Genomic DNA, 26,748 nt, shown 5'->3' with positions numbered 1-26,748 from the left:
ATCCCGGGTTCGATACTCGGTGAGGGAACATAGTGGTTCGGATCCCACTTTAAACTGTAGGTCCAGTCCCGCTTAGCCTTACTGTGCATAAAGTGGACTTAAAACACCAAATCAATCAATCAATCAATCTGTATGTAGAATAAAAAAATAACTACTTAGGAATACTTTGCAATAACTTTAAAAATTTAACAGAAGACATTCTGATAATTTCAATGTATTTGAAATTAATTTAAAAGTATGGAGTTTTGAATTTACTGAAGAAAATGAAAGAATGTATTTGATTAACTGGCAGAAAGCTTATGCAATAATAAAAATTAAACTAGAAAGTACAATTATTATACATTGAATATAATATTAATAGCTATTTATACTACTTACGTGTTAATGTTTACATTTAATTTAAACACATAAATACGGTTTAAACAATTTTTGTGTATACACAGAAGAACTATTTATCTATGCTTTTATAAGTAATATTCTAATGGTAGAATTCCTGACTGATATCAGGATATGATATCACACACATATATAATGGTCATATTAATTTTGTTATTTTATTATTATAAAGGTGTAACTTGAATACTGGCAAACTTTAAAGGACTGGGAGTGAGCAATGTGATTCAGAAATAAAAATTGTAGAGTCTACTTTCGAAACGAAATATTTGTAGTACTATATTATAGTTTCATCAACTGCATGAAATGATACTTGGCTATTGCGTAATTACTTGTTAGTTACAATAAAATTATGTTATTTAGAGCTGCATATTTTAAATTTTTAAGGTTCAAAATATATTGCTCAAATTAATTTTCAAATAGCAATGTGCTTTAAATAAATTAAAATCAAATTTTAACAAATAAAAAGCACGTTCAAACATGCAAAAGAATTACATATGCATTATCACTAGAAAAGATTAATAGGAGGCAGTGTCCATCATAGAGGTCATTCGTTTTTCTCGTATGGCGAGGCTTAAGATTTGAATGAAAAGCACCGAAAAGTAGATAATGACGTTTGCTCCATTAACTAATTTGCATTTCCAAATAAAGTGTTCTTCATACTTCAAATAACCTAGATCACAATATTTAAGTCTAACATATTCAAATTACCAATGTCATATCGATATTTTCCATATTAAGATTCTTACTTCCCTTTTCACCAAAAATCTGCACCTGAGAATATCCCCTCTAATGTGGCAACTTTGATCGCAATGATTGATTATAGTTCTCGCACAGTGTGTCAGTTTTGTTTAATTAGGCAAAAGAACTTGCGCAAACCCGCCACTTCTGTGCATCCTACTCCCGCGTGGAGGGAAAGAGTAGACCTGATCATGCTTCCACATCACATATCCTGAGTTCAATGGATGGAGGAGAAGTTGCACGAAGGATTCTGGCCGAAGTGTCTTTTGTTCGTGGTCGCTCTATAGCATGCTGGTTTGTGTGTCTGATCAACTCACAGAGCCAGGTATGACATACTACGATTCATTCAAAATAAACAAATTATTATTTTAATATCATTTGGTTGGGCTGAATTAACTCAGTATAGACAATAAACAACAATAAATTAAATATTGCAACACTTCTAGCAACATTTCACATTTAAAGATGGATTTACATGTCCCATTATCAACAGTAATAACTATTTGAAACAAAAACATTGCCATTTTGAAAACAAATTGGCCCCACGTAGGTACACGTAATTCAACTTTTAGTTTCGCTATAGAGTACTACATATTAACAAATGTAAATTATCACAAAGATACAACCAAATTTGAAAAGGAAAAACAAAATGATTACAATCAACGGTTACACAACAAAGTAGGCTTATATTTATCACATATGCATCGACATGCTTGTCAATTCTAAGACTAGAACAGTTATTTTATTTACAAATAAAAACAAGCCTTACAACATGTTCTTGAGATGTAATATATTTGGATAATTTAGAGAAATCTCAGCAAATTATCCTGGACTAACAATCGGCACGAGGATCAGCAAAGAAACACTAGCTACAGACTTCGGTAAAATGGCTGCCACAAGGCTACTTGAAATCAGAACTGTCATGTTTCTTTCGGCTTGCAGACAAGTATTGTGTTTTTCAGGAATAAGTCGATTCCTTCCAGCAAATCATTACAATGATTCGTTCAATTGTACGAAGCCTTTTACAATGACTTCCAGTGATTCATGTTTGTTGAACTAGTAACACAAGTTGATTCGTAAAAAGTTTGCTTTTTTATCCTTTATGCGGTCATTGTTTAATGTTGATGTGGGTTATCAAAACAATAAGGGATGCAATGTTCATATGAATATCTATGTCGTTAGTGTGACTAGGAAATTCCAGTTTAAATTTACATTTTCAGTCCTTCTGCACTCAGCCTCTTTATGTCGTCCATTTTTCACAACTTAAAGCAGTTTGTCCACGAATACTTGCTGTTTGTTTTTCACACATGGTAAAACGTCTGTCAACCATAGTCTGCACACTTAAATACTTTACAGTTCATTTTTTGCTTGAGGTCATGCGATCTACAACATTGGGCACTAATAAGAAAGGTAATAACTGAAATCCTTGTATACCAGAAGTCTGAATGTATTCGGAACGTAGAAACTAATTCCAAATCTGTTCTTCCAGTTCTTTTTCCAGGTTTGTCAGATGGTTAAGAGATAGTTGGTATTTGGAACTGTTCATACCGCGTATGTGCATGTGCACTTAAACGCTAAGTGATAAACTCAATACTCTGAAATCGTGTGCTGCACCGTACTCATGTTTGAGCCCTACAGAAACTAATGTGAGTGTTAACACTGGAGTGTCGAACACTTCAAGATTTCAACGTAAATACAGAGTTGCTCAATTTCTACAAGACGTTTTTGAAATTGGCAGCACAGAGATGCTTTCAGGTGCGCGTACAGAATTTGAGTAGTTAAAGAGCAAAGTGATGCTCATGTACTTGACAATTAAGTAAGGTCTCCTCGGCGAGCATCGCTCACTTGCTCTAGAAGCATACCTGAATTGTTCTTCACGGCATGAAATTCAGCGTGATTTCTGAAGGAATTTCACTAATAGGACTAATACATATTTTCACTTGTTGTGTGTTTGTTGCTCTTTCGTTTACTTTAGATCCTTTTCTACCTGTTCAGTTACTTGCGACGACGAGGATGAATGATGAATTATATCATGAGAGACAAACAAAATGGTACATCCAGAATTCGAAACTGGGAACTCTGGCTTGTTAGTGGGTTACGCTTACTTAGCCACTCAGGCCGGCTTCCATTTGTTATGGATAGGCTCCGATTGGTGTAAAAGATGTGAGTTACCATTAGTTGATCAATGAGCGAAATACGCTAAAGTCCTTGCTCTGAACAAACGGAAAAACTTTGCTCAGCGGGCATCACTCGGACACAATTGCGAAAACAACAAAAAACGTTCATCATTTCAACAAGTTGCTTATAAGTGGATAAAATGATATGCCAAATATATTTTTCACTCATACTACATTGTAAATAATAAAATTTAGTATATTGCGTAAAATTTATTGATTCTCGCGAATGTCGCCACATGTTTACGCATATTCTGTGGAAAACAAAAAGTCTTATATTTTCTATTTTTTGCGACAAAATTATTATTTCCTGAATCAAGTGGGCTCTGCTTTTTTTTTAGTTTTTTTCCTTTTTTCATTTTCTCTACCTTTGTATCATCTCCTTTATTTCTCACCGTCTCTTTTCTCTTCTCTATTTCTTTCTTTTTCGTCCTCGATTTCTCCATCTCTTTCTTTCTTTCTCTCTTCTACGCTCGCTAATTCTCCTTCTATTTTTGATAACTCTCTTTCATTCTCTTTCTCTATTTTTCTCATCCTTCTCCTTTCTCTCTCTTTCTGTTTTCCTCTATTTATGCATATTTGTCTTTCAATTTCTCTATCTATGCCTCTCTCGCTCTCTCTCACTCTGTGTGTGCCATTATTGCTCTCCTATAAAATAAATGAGTGAAAATTTCCCACGTAAACTTCCATGCATTTTGGTGGGCAGATGGTGGCTGAAACTGGATGGCAACGCCACTGAGACTAAGGGATTCCATCTTGAATCCACTGTGTGGAAAAGTAAGGAGAAAAGTTTTTGAGAATTGAAGCATTCCACCGAATAACGCTGTATGGCACATTTAAGTGAATGCAAGAACAACGGAAAAAACTGTTGTATGTTACTGGACTACAGTAGAAACAACATAAAACCTTATGCAAACACAGTAGCAATCTTTGGGCAACATACGATCTTATGACTGGCCAGCTTGTAGCCTGTAGAAACAGGGCAGCATGATTTCACTGGTAACTCAGCACATTCCCAAAAGTGCCATACAGCGTTATTCGGTGGAATGCTTTAATTTTTATTGAAAGGATATATCTTTTTAAAGACTGAATCAAATTTATATTATGGTTTCATATTTGGATACTTATCACGCAAATACTCTGTATATTTTGGCAGCACTGCAAGAACAGAACTAAGAAAAGTTATCCGAATAGACTATATTTTGTTCATATGTCACCGTACAACACTATCAGTCTTTCACAGCATGCATATCCCAAGGTGAACTTTTCTTAATAATGTTTTGCTTGTTAACGTGTTGTTACGACGCTACAAGTCATTAGATAACGGCCTTATTATCCTGCAAATATGCACCACGTGTCACAGGTTTAACATTGCCATTGATATTTATTTTGTCTATCAGAAAACAAAAGAAATCTAGTACTATAGTGCAGATAATCAAAGCAAGAGTCGCTTTGTTTAGCCGCTATATTTGTATTAATGACTCCTAACTAGGACAGAAAATAAAGTTACAATGATGAAGAGAAATGAGAAAGAAGTACAATTAAAATTACATTATGATTTAGGTTATTTTTTACCCATGTTCCGATTTGTATTTTAGAAATTCTGCTCATCCAGGTTTTTCTGCAAACCATGATTGGAATGTAGAATTATTTGAAATAAGTCAACAACTGTTTTGTTTGAAGAAGGAATCTACCAGTTCTGACTTCGTTTCAACTGGACGAATCACTCACCGAAGAAGCATGAATCAAACCAGAATTCTTCACAAAACTTTTCCCCCCATAACAACTGCATGCCACCGGGAGGTATCAACGAGCGTGTTGTGGTCTGAAGGGACAATCTGGGCGCAAGGTGAACTTATCCACGAAAACCAATACGAAAAGTCGTGCGGCAGTGTTGCACCATGCACTGTACGAAATCACATTAGCAATGCTCATTTTCTGATGTCAGTTACTTTTTTCGTTATATGTTATGAATTCATTTACAGTTTCTCACTTAAAGTAACATTGTGTTCTGCATTACATATGTGCTTCGATATAACAGATGTACTTATGTATGCAGACGTTTAATGTCTGATTACTGCAACACTGTTGTTTCACTATTCGTTGACAAGCTAATGCCCACATTACGTCATGCAAACAACAAAGTAATTGTCACTTCCTGATCCTTGGACACCAGACCACGCCGATCCTTTTGCCTAGCACCACTCACAACAAACCACGCACAAAAAGCAACACACGTCACTGAATCACACACCGCCTGTCTCTAGCTCGAGTACTACTGTCTCGGCTTCCATTACTTAGCGTCGTCTTGGTTCGCATAATCATCAGATCTGTCCTAATGCTAGGTCTCCTAACATTGGGTGCCACCATGCCGCACGCATCACTCAGTCGCCGTTTGATGGAAATGCATTTCTTGCTTCTCCCCGGCACCGCCAGGGTGCACTGGTTGGGGTGGATGCGCTTGTGGAGGTTCGGTGCCATCTCCAACGGTAGGTTGGCCAGGACGAAGAGCTCGTAGAACAGGTCGTCTACTCGCAAATTCCTCTTTGCTGAGGTTTCTAGAAAGACGCAGCAGTCTTGGGTTGTGACGTACTGAACCACTTCATCCGTTGACACCGTTCTGAAAAAACAGAAAAAAAAAATCTTAATTAAGGATCTGAGTACTCGTATTAACAAAGACTTGCTTATAAACCGAACTTTCAAAGTCAAATTTTATTCATAAATTCGACACAGATAGCACTTACTTTGTGAGTAAGAATGACATCAATCCAATATTTTGGGAGACATAATGCAATGTAACAATGTGAGTTCGGAAGGGGAGCAGGCAGTAGTGTACCAAGGATTTTGTGAGGTAGGGGTTGCGTCTGGACTCTAATATATGAAAAGTTAGTAAAAATTCCAGGTACAAATTAGTTTGTCCTCTTGCAGTCACTATTTACGCCCATTTGGTCTCTATTCACGAGCCTATGTTTAAACTGTTGTCGAAGGTACAGTGGCTTTCACGGTCGACGGCCAGCTCTCCGGGCAGGTGGAAGCGCGTCTGCCGGCATTTAGATCCACAGCTGTACGCTGACCTTGGCACTGGACGCATCAGTGCTTCAGTATCCAGATAGCTGGTGTTCAGTTTTCACGTGTTTGTGAAGTGTTAAGGTGTTAACAAGTGTTTTATATTGTTTTGTTTTGTTTTAGTTTACGTATTACTGGTACTTTTCTGCAGTCTAATAATGCCACGCTATCCGTACAATTTTAAACAACGAATTTTTATGTACAACTCTTAAGTCATTACGAATTCTTGTAGGGAAGGAAGTTATAAGGCGTTTCGCAGCAGAATTTCCAGATGTTGCTGTTTCACACAGAAACAGAGTTCGAAAACTTGTGAACAAATTTAGGGAAACAGGGTTTGTTCTTGATAAGAAGGTGAAGGGTGTGTTTACTGAGGAGAGAGTCGACGACGTTGAAGTATTATTGGAACACACTCCTCAAAAATCCCTCCGGCGCCTTGCACAAGCAACAGACATTTTTAAGTCGTCTGCGTGGCGAGCTACCAAGCTTTTAAACCTGAAGCCATACATTAGAAGAATTGAAGGAAAATATCAGGAGAGAAATTGAAGCAATTTTGGAAGAGGAAATTGTGTAGTGAAAACCCGTAAATGTGTGAATGCAGGAGGAGAACATTTCCAACGCCTCTTGTAACAACGTACGTGTTTATTGTAATTGTAACTGTCCATCTAATTGTACGAGCTTATTTCATTACAAAGTTAGCTTTTCCAGTTACGCGGATGTTGCATCAAGTTTGCCGGCAGACGAACTCTCGCTGCCAGGTGCGCTTGTCGCCGCTCCCGAACGATTTGACCGTGAAACATAACATAGGTTTAGCTGTCTGCAAAAATATTGTGTCATCGGCGTATATGACTGGGAAGCATCGTCTGTGACCAGAGACATCGGATGTATAAAGATTGTGCAGTAAAGGAGATTGTAAGTAATACTTTGTGACATATGCCGGCTGCGATGGACCCAGATTGTGAACAAACACCTGCAAAGGAGACGAAGAAACAGCGTCTGCTAAGGTTAAGATTGCGAGAGGTCATAACAGTCTGGAAAATCTTGCTGCAAAACTTTTATCCTAGTTCCGAAGATTAGATTCAGTATAACGGTTTCTTGCCATCTTTCTGTAGAAGACACATAACCGTAACACTATACTGAGAATGAGAAAATGGCCGACTTCTGAACACATATGACGACATTATCGTCTGGCCGATCCTGCTTTGAGTAGAATTTATTTATCTTGACTTCTAACGTGGGTCGTGTTTCATGGGCGAAGATTGTTTTTTTCTTGGTGCCTGGTTGAAATAACCAGAAAGATCAGTGGCAGCGACAGATAAAAATGAGTGGGAAAGTGGCAGGAACACTTTCATCAGTATACGCCTAATTACAAATACATATTCAGGTTAAAAGAGCATTATCTGTTCTTTGATGTTTGCTGGACGGTGTAAAGAGTAAGGAGTGATTGATTGATTTGCTTTATTTTACTTTGCTTTTTGTGCCACCACTTTTGGCTAATTTGCGAAGTTAAGGATGAGTGATGATATGATGAAATCGATGAATGGACACTCACAAAAATCCATGCCCAGACCGGGATTCGAACTTGGGATCCCTGGCGTCGTAGCGCGATGTGCTAACCATTCCCCCACGTGGTAAAGAGTAAGGAGAACAGATCGATGAGGGGAGGTGGTTCATCCTCATGCCTACCCCTTTCTGGCGCACTCACTGACAGAGACAGGAAAAGAATTGAAGGGTATTATATTCAGCTCAAAATAAAAAGTTCAATAGTATTGGTCTAGGAATTAATTCGTGCGCCTGGACAAGAAATGGCGTAACGAGCGTATCGTCCTACAGTTCCGTGTATCCACACATGCGTTGAAAACTCCTGTCAGCGCGCATCGTTCGTAGTATAGGGCAGTTGATTGACGCGACAACAACAGCATTTTGTAGTCAACTGAACATGGCGCAGTTCGTGCCAGATAAAGTGTTTTTGCGGGGTGTTCTGCTTCATTACTTTAACATGCAGAAAAGTGCTACCGAAAGTCATCGTATTTTGGTGGAAGTGTATGGTGACCATGCGCTAACTGAGCGAACGTGTCAGAAGTGGTTTGCACGGTTTAGAAGTGGTGATTTCGGCCTGGAAGACCAAGAGCGACCTGGACAGCCAAAAAAATTTGAAGACGAAGAATTGAGAGCATTGCTCGATCAGGATTCGTGTCAAACGCAGGAAGAACTTGCAGAAGCATTAGGCGTTGATCAACCAACAGTTTCCAAACGCCTCAAAGCCATGGGAATGATTCAAAAGATGTCACATTGGGTTCCACATGAATTGAAAGACGAAAAACCATTTGCGAATTGCTGCTTCAAAGACAGAAAAGAAAGGGGTTTTTGCATCGCATTGTTACTGGCGATGAGAAGTGGATCCATTACGAGAATCCGAAACGAAAAAAGGCCTGGGTGAAGACAGGTGAACCAGGTCCATCACAACCGAAACGAGATATTCACTTTGCAAAGGTTATGCTGTGCATATGGTGGGATATGAAAGGTGTGGTGTACTATGAGCTGCTGCAACCGGGTAAACTATTAATGGAGAACGTTATCGACGACAATTAATGCGTTTGAAGCAAGCTCTGGCCAGGAAACGACCAGAATGGGAGAACAGACATGATAAACTTATTTTTCAACATGATAACGCTCGCCCACATGTCGCAAAACCGGTCAAAACCTATTTAGAAAATGTCGGATGGGAAGTTTTACCACCCGCCGTATTCACCAGACGTTGCTCCTTCAGACTACTACTTGTTCGATTGCATGAATAACGATTTAATTGGACAGCGGTTCACTTCTTCAGAAGATATCGAAAAATGGGTCTCTGACTGGATCGCTTCAAAGGATGAGGACTTCTTTCGCCACGGAATCCGTAACTTGCCTGACAGATAGGCGAAAGTGGTGGCTCGCGATGGACAATATTTTTCTTAAGGTATTTATGTATTTTGTGTTTGAACTACAGCTTCAATGTGTGCGCAACAACCGCACGAATTAATTCCTAGACCAATACATAATTGGATTTTTCATATTATGTGTATTTGGCAATTTTTGAACAGTGAAACATACACTCGTTCGTTTGATTGTTTGAATTGTTGTTTTAAATCCACTTTATGCATGGATAGGGTAATCGGGACTGACTAATTCTGAAGTGGGATACGAACCACTCTACCGTGAAAAAAATCCACTCCGGTTGTTTCCTTGAATTACTTTGACATGTATGTGGCGTTTGTCATTGAAGTAAATTTATAGGCAGCTATAAAATAGATATATTTTTTTGTAATTTTAAAGTTTTTTAAATGGTGTAAAGCTTCCGAGGCGTAGTAATAATACACACAAAATATTTCCATTAAGTTGAGAATTCAGCTAATGCAATCAACTGATATATCCACGTTTGAAAGAGAATTACACATTAAAGCGATAAATAATTAATGGATAATTCCCGGCTCACACATCCTTGCTGCCGGTAAACAGCGGACATTCAAGAGGTGTGAATTCATACGCAGGGACAACCGAGCGAATCCAAGCAATAATTTGGACCAGAGGCTTTGGAATGCCGAGCACTCATTCGCTTAGTGATGCATGACGTCGAGTGAGTGCAACCTGTTTTCGTTCCACCGAGGTTACAATAAACAACCATACGTTGCCAAGGCAATGTGGGGAAATACAAAATAAACGCGAGTGAAAAATACTGACAGGATTTAATTTACGTAACCATTGGCTAGATTTTCCCGGTCAATTATATGCAAAGATAAAGAATAAATCTGTTCGAAACAACAAGAAGAAATATCTGATTGCAAAAGTGCATGGTGGTCATTACTAAAGTATGATATTTTTGACTTAGATTATTTGGCTAGTGGCAGTGGCTACTATACAAAATTCGTGCGGGTGGACAAATATTTATTTGTATCTTGTTTAAACAAACATTTGGTTAACAGACCTTATATTTAAGTTATTACAAATAAACTTTTTTCTTCCCATGTGCATGATGTACAGTCACCGGCAATAAAAATTGAACACCTATATTCTGAAATATTCCCTGCAATTCGTTATGTGGGTTGCCTAACTATGAGGTGATATTGAACTTGGCTCATCGTTCTAGATTTAGACAACACACATAACGCTTTGCAAGAAAGCGGGCATTTCAGGATCTAGGTATCCAATTTTTATTACACGTGACTGTACATTGTGTCTTCCTAGTTGATTCGACTCGAGCGTACATTTCTGTTGAAAAATGATACACCCGTATATTGATTTATGTTCTCACATATGCAATCATGGAATTTATACTGGTATCTCCATCATTTCACTTCATTTGAAAATTAACAGAATATATAGTAACTTTTCAAAAGCACCTTAAATTTAAGATAAACAGCGTTTTTTTTTCGTTGACATGTGTAGATAATTTTTGTCAACGCAAGGCGATTTGTAAGCGGATATTTTTTGTAAGAGCACGTTTTGGAATCTGTGGGGCATTTTGCGAGGATTCTGAAAGGTTGATCATCCGGGGAAGCTGTCGGGAAGTTGCCCTTGATCTTCCTCTTGGTGTTTGGAGCAAACAAGGTGGGAGACTTAGTGAAGACAGTTCCGAAAGGTGGGATTTCTACACCAAACGAGTGGAGATTAACCGCGAGTGTGGTTGTTAGGTCCTGAGCTACTATCGCTATCTGCGCAACATCATAAAGCATATTTGCAACAGGGGTGTAAGGGGTGATCTTTCCACGTAGAACACCGAATTGTCAACCTCACTTCCACACTGCACTTTGCAGACTAACGAGGCTCTGGCGCCTGAACCTACGGCCAGTATAATCCTCGTATGACTGTGAGTGTGTTGTCCTTCTTTGTGCTGAGCGCCCTTTTACAGCCTCAAATTTTAACCCGAGTCAGAATATTTTAAAACTTTAGTTAAGCAACATTGCAGTTGTGTTATCTTACTTATGGTAAGGGACTGGACACAGAATAACGTGACGGGTGAAAATTAGCCTATGTGCTGAAGCGCCCAAAATTTTAAATTCAAATCAAATCAAATCAACACAATCAGTTTTTTTATTAACAACACTGCTCCGTGTCTGTAGACCAGATTAGATTCCGGACTAACTAGTATTGGCCAATATAACTCTCTTTTTGCATGATGGCGTAAGCTAAAGCTGGAAGTAAGTCGCCTTACATGCTGAAAGAATGAACTTCTTAATTGATTCTGAAGGGGGTGGAATACCATATGTTTCTGTGAAGACAGAAAAGCAATTAAACACAGAAGAGTTACATTTTGACAATTCTTCATAAACCTGTCTCAAACTGCACACTAAATTATCTGCTGTTCAATCGACACGCTCCTCCCCTCCCTCGAAGAAGAGCAGTAATTGCACCTAGAATAAACAATATATTTCCGTTATAATAATTTTAAAATATCGGTTGAATAAATTAACATAAAAGCTGACTTTTCAGTTTTTGTTATTAGTACAAACCTTTTTCCGAAATATTTCGGTGGTGGAGGTGTTGAACCCCAACTCTCCTCTCAACACGCCCTTACTTTTTATCGTTACGTTTTACCACAGATCAGCCTCCTCGATGGCGTAGTGGTAGCATCGTCGCCTTGTAATCAAAGGGTCCCGGGTTCGATACTCGGTGGAGACCCATAGTGGTTCGGATCCTACTTTAAACTGTAGGTCCAGTCCCGATTAACCTTACTGTGCATAAAGTGGACTTAAACACCAAATCAATCAATCAATTAATTTACCACAGATCTGAGGCTTTACACTTCATTTCGCATTACGCTAGTCATTACTTACCACAAGTATAAATGAGTTTACTCCTTTCAAAACGTAACTGTGTTACCGTCACTTAAAAGAAAACAAATTCAGAGTTGCAGTTGCTACGTAACTGCGATATTCACAGCTACTTTTGCATATCCCCTTCTTTATTAATCATATATTTATAACCAATTGGTAAGGAGGATAATTTATACGATCATTTAAATCTGAATTATAAATGCAATATTTTATCTTCCTGATTCCGTGGATACGAACGATGCCTGAGGGAGATGAATACGCGACCGAACGTACCACCGACAAAACGTACCACCGACAAAACTCACCTACCACCTGACCGGCTACCTGCGAAGAGTCTTCTAATGAGTCTTAAAATATTTGCAATGCGACAAAACGTACCACTTGATGGGACGGCATCAAAAATCATTTACCGAAATTACGATTTTACGATTTTCTCTAGTTTTGCTGCTTTCCATCACACTTTATCCAGGCTTTGGACTGGCAAAATTACTATATACTGTATATATAGCTATTTTGACGTTAAAATCAGCTGTGGTTAAGCTATCGTTCACATTTTTTTAATTTGTTTTATCTTTTCGTCATTTTTTTTATTTTCATTTTAGTTATGTTAGCAGCAAGAATATTGTCTCTGATGTAAGCTGATTTTTTTTTAGAGCTGTTTCGCATTGTTTTACGAACACAATTTTAACTATGCTTGCCTAACCTAACTTTACCGGAAATGGTTCGTGGGGCTATCCGTGAATGGTTTGTGGAGCTACCTGTGCATAATGTACTGATCAGAAGGCCAAAGTTAGTTTTCCTTGAAGTGGTACGTTTTGTCGCGGAGTAAATATTTTGAAGGTAGGTATTTATCTGAGTGGTACGGTTCGTTGCGAAAACCCAAGTGGTACGTTTTGCCGCTGGTACGTTCTGTCGGGACACCGAGGGAGATTCGATGGGAAGGGTCACTTGTCCCCTTCGTATGAGAAAAGTTGCTACGTATTCTTCCCTGCTCCTTCTTTTTTCCTATGCTTGTATCTTTATGCTATTTGGCCTTTTCTAGTTTTTGTATGCTTGTTCATGTTTACCTCCTCTCTGATCATTTTTCTGTTTTATACCCATGTTATCTTTCAATTTCTTCTTTACTATCGCCTTCTCTCTCTTCTTTCTCCCCTCTCTCTCTCTCAGTCATGTTTCTATATTTCTCCTCCTTTCTCTCGTTTTTAGTCCTTCTTTCTTTACCTGTTTCTCTGTGCATTTTTTCTATACTGTCTTATTATTTTCTTTCCTTTCTTCTCGCTTCTTTATTTCTCTCTCTTTCTTTCCTCTCGCATCTTTCAATGCTATTCTCTCTCTCTTTCTCTCCATGTGTCTCGCTTCTTATTCATCGCTTCTCTTTGTTTTTCTGTTTTCGTCTTTCCTTTTTCTCTCTCATCTCATTTCTACTTTTTATTTCTTTCCCTTTCTCTACTTTTCAATTGCTTTTCTCTTATCTTGCCTCCATTAAAACATTTCTTCGGTGACACATATACATGAAAGGATCCTATCCTTACATTCCACGTAAGGATAGACCTCTCCGATGGCATAGTGCTAAAGTCGTTGCTTCGTAATCAGGGCGTCATTGGTTCGATACACGGTGGAGGCACATAGGAGTTCGGATACGCTTTAAACTGTAGGCTCAGCCCCCATTATATTTTGATATAAATATTATTTAAAACAAAATTCAAACACCTCTTACGGACAGGACAGTACTGCTCGATATTGACCACCTTTGAAAATCTTCCGGGAGTTGCCAATGGATCTGCACGTAGGCGTGTATGTATGTAGGTTTTTGTCCATTTGAATAATTGAGGACTTTGCAGTAAGGAACAAAAAAAGTAGCCAACTCTAATCTAATGGATTTCTTACTAGGCGGCTTTAGTTTTCTGCTAATCCATAATAATATTTTGGAGCCGCTTGGCCTCTATAGAATTAAAGGATGTGCATTATATTACATATAAATATTTAACTATCGCAGCAGAATGCAGCAAGCACAACATATATCAACTCCTCTGAAAAATAATTTGTAACCAAGTTCTAGTAAATGTTTAGCCAGTCACTGCTTTAGTAAATGTTTGAATAGTATTCAGAAAGTATGTGAGTTTCATGATTTAAAATATATTGAAAATGTAAGAAGATATGCACTTAAAATTTCCGAAAATTCAGTAGAATAATTTAAGAGTATGAAAAATAGAGCAGTAAGAAAATAACAATAAAGGGATTACCCATTGATAGGTGACCTACGATATATAGTTACTCATATGACCTGCAGGCCGGGTCCCACCGGCTTTGAACTATTTTTTTTTAGTAGTTCATGGTGAGGAAAATTAAGTATTTCTTTCAGCTGTAAGTCAGCTGGTAATGAAAATTGCACTTTTCATTCAATATTAATTTTCTACCATATGTTAATAAATGTATTTTTATATGTTCTAAAAATTTACTTCTCAGCTCCTGCCACGTTTAAAAATGACGCTAATAAGAAATATATTTTGTTAATGGCCGCTACACGTGAAATGGAAGATCCCAGTTTTTTTACACTACAATTATTTGAAGAATTCTGGATCTATATCCTTCCTTTACTTTCATAATATATAATATCTATATTTATGACGCATAATTATTTGAAATTAAAATTATACTTTGTTACGGAATTTAAAATAAATCTGACAATACCATTGTAAGAACAAGGAAAGCGTGCGTTTCACACATGTACAAACTGTACCATTGCGTGGAAAACGACTTTAGGAACACCATAACGAACTTCACAATCTTATGTAAACTTCATGTATGATAACGTGTACGGCACATCCTGATATGCACAGATGCAGCCTATCCTTTATGAGGCATCAGTAACAAAAGCCTTCGCAAGATCAAAACGGTGTATGCCTGGTGTTAAAATGGACAGGGAAAATGTGAAGGATGGGTTTTACTTCAGCCTGATAAAGACAGATGAAGAGCTTGCATTGTCCTGCAGTGGACTTAGGAGTTCGTTAGTTACGTCCGAAGACAAACGATGGGAATTTATTTTCATAAAACCTGAAAGGGAGAATCCATTCCTGCTGTCTCGCAGAACGCGTCAAAATTGGATTCTGCTGTGACGTTGCATGCTGTGTTATGACAAAAAGTCCATTAATGTTCATTATTGGGTGACTAGAATTGCCGGCATCTGTGTAACACAGAGCATCAGCATCCAAGAAAACTCCGTGGTGCAATGCCCTTTCGGAGGCAAGGACTGCCAGGAGGCTTTTCATTGGTTGACACGTGTCGACCCCCGTCGACACTGTATTCTGCCATTCGAGTCCGCAGTCGCCTGGTTGATTTCATGTAGCTTTCCAGTTGTCACCTCGATATTGAGACAACGCAGACATTTTGGAGCTGCCACCGAGGATCGAACACGGGACCGTTCCCACCAAAGGCAAGAGCGCTAACAATTTAAGATGCGATCCGTACTGATTCCATTCAATATAACCGTAATGTAAAATAATATCACTGTAATATAGCTGAAATATCACAAAAACTTACGGAAATGTATCTGTAATGTTACACTGACACGTTTCTGTAATGTTGCACTGCCATGTTTCTGTAACATTACGAATGTTATGTTAGATTCGCGGACATTTTTATATTGCTGAAACATACCTGAAACATCACAGTAATGTTTCGCAATATTGCTGCAATGTTACAATGTTTCACGAGTTACGTATCGGTAACATATCTGAAACCATGTTGTGCTGTATAGTGTGCAATGTGAACTCGCCGGACATCGAACCCAAGACCTTTAATTGCGTCACTGAACTATCACTACGCCATCGGGAAGAATATGTGTTGTAAAAGAATTAGACCTCAGTAAAATGCTATTTTTATAGAACATTTCGTACTACAGTTTTAACAACGTTAACCAATAATTAACTTATATGTAAATATTAAATAGTAGATATACATGTATGTTTGATTTGTTGTTTTAAATCTACTTTATGCATAGAAAGGCTAATCGGGACTGGACGTACAGTTTAAAGTGGAATCCAAACCACTGTCATGTGATATACAGTATACACACACACACACACACACCATCACACACCCCCCCCCCACACACACACACACCCACACACACCATCACACACACAATTCTCACAAAAAGTTCGGAATATTGTTATACTAGGACAACAAGTTTGTTTGGAATATTATTATATTAGGCAATAGGTGATAGGCACAGTGGCATATGTTGTCGAAAAGACCAGAACGTCCACCAGGCAGATACCATGCGTTGTTGCATTCCAAGGCCGTGTCTATCACCTATTGTCTAATATAACTATATTCCAAACGTTTTGTGAGGAGTGTGTGTATATATACACACACATGCATACATATATAAAGGTAGGGTTGTTTCAAGCCAACCTTATTCATCCACCGCATATCGAACGCAACAGCGTTACCATCGGACTTGCGTGTTGAATTTTTGTAATGCCGGATTACTATACACCATGGCCGTATTTAGAGGGGGGGTTTCTAGGGTTCAAACCCCCCCGAAACTTCTGACATGTTGGATTAATGGATGTTCAGAAACCAAAATCTGTAACAAATTTTCATTTTTTTTTTTTCGAAGCATCACAAAAAATACAAGTAGACAATGTTGGAACGATCGAGCTAGAATTTTCATACATTTGGAATTCTGAAACTTGAGTGAAACAGGATTTATTCTCAGAATCGACGCCCACCCGCGACCCCTCCATTATCACTTCTGCTGTCATCTTTCCAGTGTTGCTCCTGCGTCACAAGGAATATAGACTGAAGATTCCCTTATGATTGTCCCAAAATTCCCTTTCCAGCTTTTAAATTCCCTGTCCGATAAAGTCGAAAATCCCCCTTGATAGGAGTTCAAACCTAGTACCTCCAGTTTCGTAGCGCATTACGTTCGCGATTGAGGTTACAATCCATGCACCAGGCTAAGTTTTTAAAAAGAATAACTGCTTCCACACTTTTCAAAATTCCAAAAATTTAGTTTTAAAGTCAAACAACAAAAGCTTTATGACTAAAATTTCCATCTAACTTTTAAAGCTTTTCTCTTGAAGGTATCTAAAGTTTAATGATGAAGTATAATAATTGTGCATTTCAGTACACAAAACGTAAAAAAACAAAAAGAAACTTGTGCTGGTTATTCACTCATCTGCTGGATTGAGTAAGCCCCCTCAAGGATATAACAATAATATAATAATTATTATTATTAGTATTATTATTATTATGGAATAAAATTGTTTTATTATTATGAAATTTTAATTATTATTGTACAATTATTGTTATTATTTCTATTATTCAAATTTCTGGCGACGCCCATGGGAACAATTATGAATGAACTCCCCCCCCGAAATTTTTTCCTGCCTACGGCCATGCTATACACTAGTGTGTTTAAAGAATGTAAGGAGACTTTCCTTTCAGATATGAATGCTCACATTCTCGCCTGTTCCTTTCCCGCGAACACTCCTCCTGATTTCCTCACGGCCTTGGGTTCCTGCGTGTGAATGTCGCTGACACGCGCTTAAGCACCGCGGGAACGGCCCCCATTGATCCACTTCCCAGCGCAATGAGCTACAGCAGAATCGAACCAAGTTACGTAAGAGATTCATAATTCCAGACGGGCGTTCGGGGAAGGTGACGGGTGTTTCTAGCAGCCGCCTCAGGGGACAGAGGAACACTAGTACGATAACAACGGTGCAAACGGGTAATGAAGCAAAATGACGATGTGGTTTGTAGGCAGTGCGAAGGGGATGTCAAAAGGAAGTGGGAAACATGCGCTCTATATAAATACAGGGTGTCATAAAGCAACTTCTACAACGGTCGGGTGCTGATAGATCATAAATGCAAGTAACTTTACCTAGAAAATATTACCTCGAAAGCCCTGTAAGTGCTTAAAATCTAACCTGTATGTATGCAACCCAACACAGCAAACAATCGCTCTGCCAGAGACGCGTGGCAGGGTTACCACTAGCGTCCGTTCTTAAAAGATTGATTGATTTATTTGGTGTTTTAAGTATACTTTATGTACAGTAAGGCTAATCGGGACTGGACCTACAGTTTAGAGTGGGGGCATTCCATTATCACGGGTGGGACACACGAACTACATTTTTGATAAAAAAGTAACTATTCTACTGATAGTTAAGCAACATTTTTCTTAGAATTTCTGTGCAATGAAATCTTAAAATACTTTCCCAGATTTGTAGCTATAAGTGAAGAATTTTGTGTCACTGGTGGGACAGAAGAAACACTGCCTCTTCACTTAATAAGAAATTTATCTTAATTTATGTGAATTGTCAAATGACGAAAAATAAATTATTTAATACAAAGATTGATTGGTAATTGACCGTTTAATATTCTAGTGGAGTTGAAGGGGAAATGTAAGTTAAAGGAGATTTTTTTTGGTGTCAAGGGTGGAACACAGCAGAAAACACAAGTAAATAAAAAAGTTAAAATCAACTAATAATATGTAAAATATCTTCTACTTTCTAACTTAATTATGTGTAATACTTGAATTTGTATGAAAATGACAATTTTAGATTGTTCACTGAAAAGATAGAATAAAGCTACAGAATTTCATTTAATTTTAAAACTTGAGTTTTAGGAGCACCATTACATGGAATGCCCCATTGGGATTCGAACCACTATGAGCCTCCACGGGATATCGAACCCGGGACCCCTTGATTAGAAGACGACGACGCTTCCACTGCGTCATCAAGGAGGCCCCTTCTTACTAGAGACGACTTGAAAAAACAAGAACATGGGAATCTTACCTCAGCAAAATATGTAAAAGAATAATGATACTTGCCATGTCATGTCGTGAGAGTATTTACAGTATTTACAAACTGGCCAAGACAAGAATTTTTCAATAAATGCGGACCGAAATTCAAGACCGTTCATTCTAAAATGTCTCCAATGTGTTAGGAGTATCATGCAATTTCAATAATCGGGAGAGGCACGTGCGACGGACGTTGATGAAATCGACGAACTAACAAATGCAAACATTGTTTTCGCCGCCTTGTTACAATTCGGCCAATACGAATTTTTTTTTTGTCGATACTGAGGTATTTATTTATATTCTTACTGACAACTGATTAATATAATTTGTTTCTACAGAAAAGAGAATTAGGCCTAGCCGGCCTCTGTGGCGGAGTGGTTAGCAGTCACACCGCGCTACGGCGCCAGGGCTCATCATGCCGTCACTCATCCTCAACTTCGCGATTAGTCAATAGTGGCAGAAAGGCGAAGTCAAATAAACCACATCAATGAATCAACCAATTAGGTTCAGAAGGGAAGTTATGTGAAATCTCAGTGTGGAAGTTCCCTGTCAAACTCATAAATATCGTAGAGTACTGTAGGTCCGATCTTATCTCAGTATAAAGTAGATTCAGAGCTCAGCCCAACGTTAGACCAACCCACTGTTACTTTCAGGACGTAGTGCAAACGAAAACTTAATGAATGGACTATTGCAATCCAGAAAATTTTGGAAATGCCAAGTTAAAATCTTAAGACTGCAAAGAACCACTTCTGTGAACCAATTAAAAACAACATACTGACATCTTTAATTAAGCATTCATCAGTTTTAATAAAGCGTTTCATTAAAGTTCTCAATTATAATGTAATCAAAATCACTAATCCAAAAATGCATTATAAATGTGCATGATTATTTCTACATTTATTAATGGAGTGGAAATATGATTTGCATATATAGGTTTAAATGTTAAAAAATGTAAATTTGCTGCAGTGTGAGAATGAGAATTATTGAAAAATACATTTTCTTAGACAAACAATATAACTTAATAATGTAATCATTTTTTTTATGAAAATAGATATAAAGAAGGCCATATCAAAGAAGTAAAATACGTTCCAAATTTTCATAACGTTCACCAACTCACCCTAGTTTGAGATTTCGTAGTAACTTCACAACTTTCTGCTTATTGGGTTAACCAATGAATATGTAAGATATGAATTAAAGGTTTATTAATTATCATTAGAACCCGTACTTATAAGCAACAATAAACCATACAATATACGTTGTGGGAGCTGCTCGCCTGCATGCTACAACTGAAGGCCAGCTAGCAGCGAAGTTGGGGAGCCGCGTGCTGTAAGAGCTAAAAAATGATATGGGGGAAGAACCTCTGCTTATCATGGAACCTCTGCAGGGATGCGACCAACGAAGTCTCCTGCCTCCTTTCCAGCCCCTTATAACGCTACAAAAACTACTCGCTCTGCAGTACTCAGGTGCGTGCCTGAGAGTACTTTCACAAAGTCTCACTTATCGTACACCGTATTAAGCTCCGAACTACCCTTTGGCTTCCTGATGCCAGGATAAATGTTCTCGTTGTTAGGTTAGGCATGCTAAGTTTAAATAATACCTTGTTGGACAAGGCCCGAAAAGTTGCAGAACCCTAAACCTGTCATGCCTAAAATAACAATGCTAGCAACCAGCTCTTACATCAAACAGACAAAGGATGGGACGGAGCTCAATACGGTGTGTGATAAGTGAGACAAAAAATATTACTTATTTCCCATTCTAAATGTTTGGTAAAACTAAGTGTAGTTGACAACATCCAACATTTTTAAACAACAAAACGACATTGCATTGCTTGTTTACATGAGGGAGAAAAGAGGGAACGTTAGACGGGTTTTGTAACAAAGGTGTTGCATAAGGTCTAGCGGTCCTGTGTTCGAATTGCAGACAAGACATGAGTGTTATATTTGTTTCCTGTCATCAATATCATCGTAGCGTCTCCTGGAGGACGTAGTGATAACGCCGACGCCTTGTAATTAAGGGGTTCCGAGTACGATAACCGGTGCACAGTGGCTCGGATCCAATTTTCTACTGTATGTATGAGCCTTTCCGATGGCGCATGGTAGCGTCGTCGCCTTGGATTCAAGAGGTCCCGGGTTCGATACCCGGTGTATTCACATAGTGGTTTCGTAACCCACTTTAAACTGTACGTCCGGTCCTGATTAGCCTTCTGTGTGGACTGAAAATTGATATCAAATCAAGTCAAATCTACTGTAGTCCAATAAAAAAACTTACCAGAGCAGTTGTCAAAAGTCTTACCTCATCTCCTTGTCGCACTTGTTCCCGACGATGACCATGGGCACTCGAGGCGTCGGGGCCTTCTTCCTGCTGCCGACGCTGTTGACGGAGGCGCTCAGCTTGGTCTCGATGATCTGCTCCCTCAGGCGGACGACCTCCTCGAAGGACTCGCGGCTGTCCACGCTGAACACCAGGACGAACAGGTCACCTGCAAAAGAAAGGTTTCGCATCAGAGCATACCGCAGTCAGGAAGGGTAGTTCAAGGGGTCCTGACCTCCCCGTAATAACTGTCATTTACGAGTTTACCGTGTGTTCTACACTCAACGCCAAAATAAATGATATGCAAATTGTCCATCACCATTTTCGTCCATTTCTTCCAGAATATGATGATCATGAATGTAAATAAAAACAGGGTTGTTAAAGGTTCAGGAATTTTTAATAAATTCAATTCCGGTCCAGGAGAGAAAATCAGGAAGTGTAATTGGGTTCTGGGTTTTTATGTTGAAAGTATTACAAGTTGGTCCAGGAACCTTCTTTCCGAATGAATTTAAATTCGGTCCAGGAACATTTTTGTCGGATCAGTTTAAATAGGGTCCAAGTACCGCATTGAAATGAAACAGCAAGCAACTAGTGTGAGATAGAAGGTTCATGTCCTGCAGCGGAACCCAATAGAACCCATTAGAATTTATGGGTTCCTGAACCTTAAACAAGTCTGAATAAAAACGTCAATAAGCAGAGATCAACATCTGCTCTTTGAAACAACACAGGGTGTAGAATAGAAAAGAATGAAAACAGCGATATACAATTTATCTATTATTACATATCTTTCTCTTTGGATGTACAGTCACCGGCAATAAAATCGGGACACCTAGATCCCGAAATACTCCCTTCCCTGCAAGGCTCTATGTGCGTTGCCTAACTTTACGGCGACAAGTAGATATTAATAGTAATATTTCATTGGCAACGAGTATTTCAGTATTTCAGGATCTAGATGTCTCATTTTTATTGCGGGCGACTGTACAGAATAATATAGTGCGTCGTCTTGGTGGCCGAGTGCAGTGTTTAGTGCTTAACATCTACACTAAAGGGTGAATAGGATGAGTGAATATAGTTAAATTGATGTTCATGAGTGTACGACAAACACTGACATCGGTACAACTACGTAGGTGGATACAACAGAATTGTATCCTATACCTTGTCCCAGCTAACTGTAGAGCAGGGCTGCGCATATCGGCAGAGGAAGAGGAGGAATATGGAGTGGTGGAAGCGCAGCGTTGCCAACCGTACGGTCCTGACCGTACATGTACGGACGTACGGTCCAGATCTTAGTCCGTACGCTAAATGCACGGCTTGTCAAACTTGGATATTGCAGTTTTATCCCTAATATTTCCCTAAGAAATTCTTAAACGGACCTGGAGACAAAAATACGGTCCGTTTGCCATGTGCGTTCGGTATTATTCTTCTCAAAAGTTCGCGACGCTTACAGAGCGAAGGAGGAAATCGGGTAACTCCCGTCGCCCATTACGCAATCCCGTTTCTCTCACTGTTCATTGGTGGAGCCGTCTCGCGTCACTACTTGCGCAGAGACTTGTTCTCGTTTGCCTGGTACGGAGTTTAGGTATCAGCAATCATATTATGAAAAAGAAAGCACATCATCTCTGAAACTACTGCATCTCGCGCCTCAAATTTTACATAATTGGCAAAAGAAACTCTAAATGTTTATGCTGGATGTACTGGAATTGAACCTAGGTTAAGCGCGTGCAAGAGAAAGGCTTTAGACTCCCACAGAAGGCACACGGTGTTTTGTGGCTGGGTGTCGGTCAAGCAGTGCAGAAGAAACAAGGTAGAAGGGAGGGAAAGGTGGATGACAGATGAAAAGGTAATAAAAATGTTTTACAGTTCTTTTTCCGATTATGTAAATTTTTAGGCAATAGTTACAGAGCTGTGATGCTTTCTCCTTCGCCAGTTCTATCCCCGATGTCTTGTATTTCTGGACGCAGGAGATGTAATCAGTGAATATGAATAACCACAAACAAATACAAATTTCTTTATGTGTAGCCCATGCACATTGCAAACTTTGGAGCCTGTGAAAAAAGTGCATATTTGTTAGCCCATCCTTAAATTCGAATATGCTTCACGTGGAGAAACCAAATAAGCAGGCAAAACGATGCAAAGGTTTCGAAAAAAGGCACGTTAAAAAGCAGTAAAAAATAAGAAGATATAAATATTATCGTCTCATATTAAGAATAACCAAAAATATAATACTCGAAATCATACAAATTTAATATTTTTTTTAACGGGGACAACTACGTCAATTTACGTAAATATAAATGACGATCGCTCCCTCGCTGTTCCATGTAGTGTCTAAAATTAAACTACGTCACCTTTTTGAGACATGTATAACAACAATAAAATTTCAATGGGCATAGTGGGTGAAGAGAAGACAATTATTACGCCACTGCAATTAACAAACTTCCTTATCTTGTAACCAGAAAGCCATAACCGAACGAAACGTAGGGCCAGCAAAAACGGCTTTCTCTCCAGGCACCACGATGATTTTTCCAAGTTGTCACCTTCTATGAACATTCAACATGACATCAAGAAGCTGCAGTCATCAATCGACATTCTGTAACCCACCCCCTAATATATAATAATAATAATAACCCCGTGGCGCAACAGCCCTTGAGGACCAGGGCCTACCTGCCGACCTCGCTCTCCCATGCATTAGCAAATGTAGGCGATCATCCAACAAGTTAAGGGGTGACGTGTGGTCAGCACGACGAACCCCAGTTATTGTTAGTTTTCTATAACCGGATTACGCTACTCATTCGTAGCTCCCCAATTTCCTCGCGATGGAGGGTGACCACCGGTCCTATACGCTGCCCGAAATCTCACGAGGATAGTTGTTACGCTTTCCCTAGGAGACTCCAGCCAGCGTTCGCCTCGTAGCTCCAGCCCTTCGAGCCTTAGACCGCACGGCCACGGTGCACGCCCCTTTAATGTACAGTGGGATCGTGCAAATTGTCCATCACCATATTCGTGCACTTTATTTGACCCAATAAGAGCTTCAAGAATTAAAAGAAATCTCAAAACAAGCTGTTTACAACTTCTGCACTAACATACATAAAAATCCATCGCTTAAAAACACATAGGATATAAGCGAGAAATTAATGAAAATAGTCATGGACAATTTGCACGGTAATACTAATGATCTCACTGTACCTCTGAAAAATTCTGACATCTTTTAAATAATTTTATGTACTCATGGACATTATTAAAATCCAAACAGTCAAAAAAGGCAATTTTTTAAACTAATATAATTAAAGCAGTATAATGATTGTACTTACTACTGCACTGAAATACACTGAATTTTATCGCAGGATAAAATAGGCGTTTGGAGCAAACTCCGGACTTCATACCCAACTTGTCATGCGTGTAATCTGTTATTTCTCGCTAGTTACACAACAACACGGCACGTCACGTCAACTTTAACCGCAAGGATGAGATAAAAACCCATAATTATTACGATTAGAGGTAAAATATTTCGCCATTACGTGTTCTAGAGAGTTCTCAAGACTCCATTGTTCGACGTTATGAATACAATCTGTAAATGATGGCTGCGTAATTGAGGTATACCATTTATTAGATGAATTACTAAATTCCATGTCCGACCTCAATAATTCATATCGTGCAATTAGGGTAATTAATGCCTATCAAGGACGAAGTACAGAGAGAGGGAGGTAGAGAGAGAGAGGGAGGTAGATAGAGAGAGAGAGAGAGAGAGAGAGAGAGAGAGAGAGAGAGAGAAAGATAGAGAGATAGAGAAAGAGAGAGAGAGATAGAGAAAGATAGAGAGAGGGAGAAAGATAGAGAGAGAGAAAGAGAGAGAGATAGAGAAAGATAGAGAGAGAGGGAAATAGAGAATGAGAGAGAGATAGAGAAAGAGAGAGTGAGTGAGAGATATAGATAGAGAGAAAGAGAGAGTGTGTGAGAGAGGAAAGAGAGAATGAGAGAGAGAAAAAGAGTGATTGAGAGAGAGAGAGAAATAGAGAGAGAGTGAGAGAGAGAGAGAAATAGAGAGAGAGTGAGAGAGAGAGAGAGAAAGAGACAGAGTGTGAGAGAGAGATAGAGAGAGAGACAGAGTGTGAAAGAGAGATAGAGAGAGAGAGAAAGCGAGAGAGAAAGGGAGAGAGAAAACGAGAGAGAGAAAGAGAGTGAGTGAGAGAGAGAAAGAGAGAGAGAGAAAGAAAGTGAGTGAGAGAGAGAGAGTCAGTGAGAGAGAGAGAGAGAGAGAGAGTCAGTGAGAAAGAGAGAGTCAGTGTGAGAGAGAGAGAGAGAGAGTCAGTGAGAGAGAAAGAGAAAGAGCAAGAGAGAGTGAGTGAGAGAAATAGAGAGAAGGAGAGAGTGAGAGAGTGAGAAGGAGAGAGAGAGAGAATGAGAGAGAGAGAGGTAAGGAGAGACGGGGGAAAAGAGGTAGAGAAAAGGAAAGAGCAACAGAGAGAGGGGACTAACTAACGTATAGTACAGGGTTGGCCACTCACTTGGTCTGAAACTAAACTTTCTCCTGAATTGATGTACTTGACAAATAAGAAGAGGTGCATCTTCGAAGGGAAGGGAAGGTGGGGAGAGGTTGGAATGGCCGAATGTAGAAGAAATAATAGTTTGAGACCAAATGAGTGAGAATGCTAGCCAATGTTGCTAGCCTCTCCTTCAATTCGAATATCCTTTATATGGAGAGCCCAAATAATCAGATAAAACTTTGCTAAAATTTTTAAAGAAGGCACGTTAAAAAGTATTAAAAATAATAGGGTATAAATATTAACGTCTTCTATTGTGAATAATGAAAAATTTAAAATTCAAAATCTCTCATACAAGTTTAATGTTTTTTTAGAACGGGGACAGCTTGAGGCTGAAGAATTCAAGCAGAGGACCTCGTTTTTTAAAGCTGCAAACATTTGAGTGTATATTTTGTTGTAGTCATTTTTCAACACATTGAGTAATAAGAAATTCTGATATATATAAAAAAATCTTCGTTCAGTAGCTTGACATCGACTACTATTCGATCTTGGGTAAAAGCCTATGTCAGGTACAGTATGTCACTGGCCTTGTTAGTTTCACCAGGAGTAAACAGGGAAGGTGTAACATGCAGTGATAACACTAAATAGGAGGCCAAAAAATCAACCTCGAGCAGAACTCTTTCGAACTTTCCTTAATTTTGGACGTTACTCTTTTTGACAGATCTTCCGCTCTTAGGTAGGTCCCGTTCAAGGGAAACAGTCCAGACCCTTCAAACACATGTTATATGAAATTCAAATATTTGGGACAAAGTAGCTCCTCTCTTTCCAAATTTGAATGGGTCTGGCCATGAGCGTAACTTGCGACCTAACTTTGGTGGGGGAGGGGGGGGGGCAAAATCGAACTTGGGGCTTAGCTTTGGGAGGAAGGGGCTGAATCAAACTAGAGACTTGCCTTCGAGGTGTGGGGG

General features: G+C 38.9%; 1 protein-coding gene across 1 annotated transcript in view; it reads right to left on the bottom strand.

Annotated features, from left to right (window-relative positions):
* Positions 1 to 488: 488 nt before the first annotated feature.
* LOC145991991 (dexamethasone-induced Ras-related protein 1) overlaps positions 489 to 26,748 on the bottom strand; it is a 542,058-nt gene continuing 515,798 nt past the window's right edge. Inside the window, exons 4-5 of the mRNA XM_083127981.1 lie at positions 21,285 to 21,471; positions 489 to 5,928 (exon numbers count right to left, since the gene is read on the bottom strand). Coding sequence (XP_082984107.1) covers positions 5,547 to 5,928; positions 21,285 to 21,471 — 569 coding nt within the window. The 3' untranslated portion in view covers positions 489 to 5,546. The remainder of the gene's footprint in view (positions 5,929 to 21,284; positions 21,472 to 26,748) is intronic.

Source organism: Lepisma saccharinum, chromosome 9 (assembly GCF_977018435.1).
Source record: "Lepisma saccharinum chromosome 9, izLepSacc3.1, whole genome shotgun sequence".
NCBI lineage: Eukaryota > Metazoa > Arthropoda > Insecta > Zygentoma > Lepismatidae > Lepisma > Lepisma saccharinum.
This window is presented reverse-complemented; position numbering and strand designations above follow the sequence as displayed.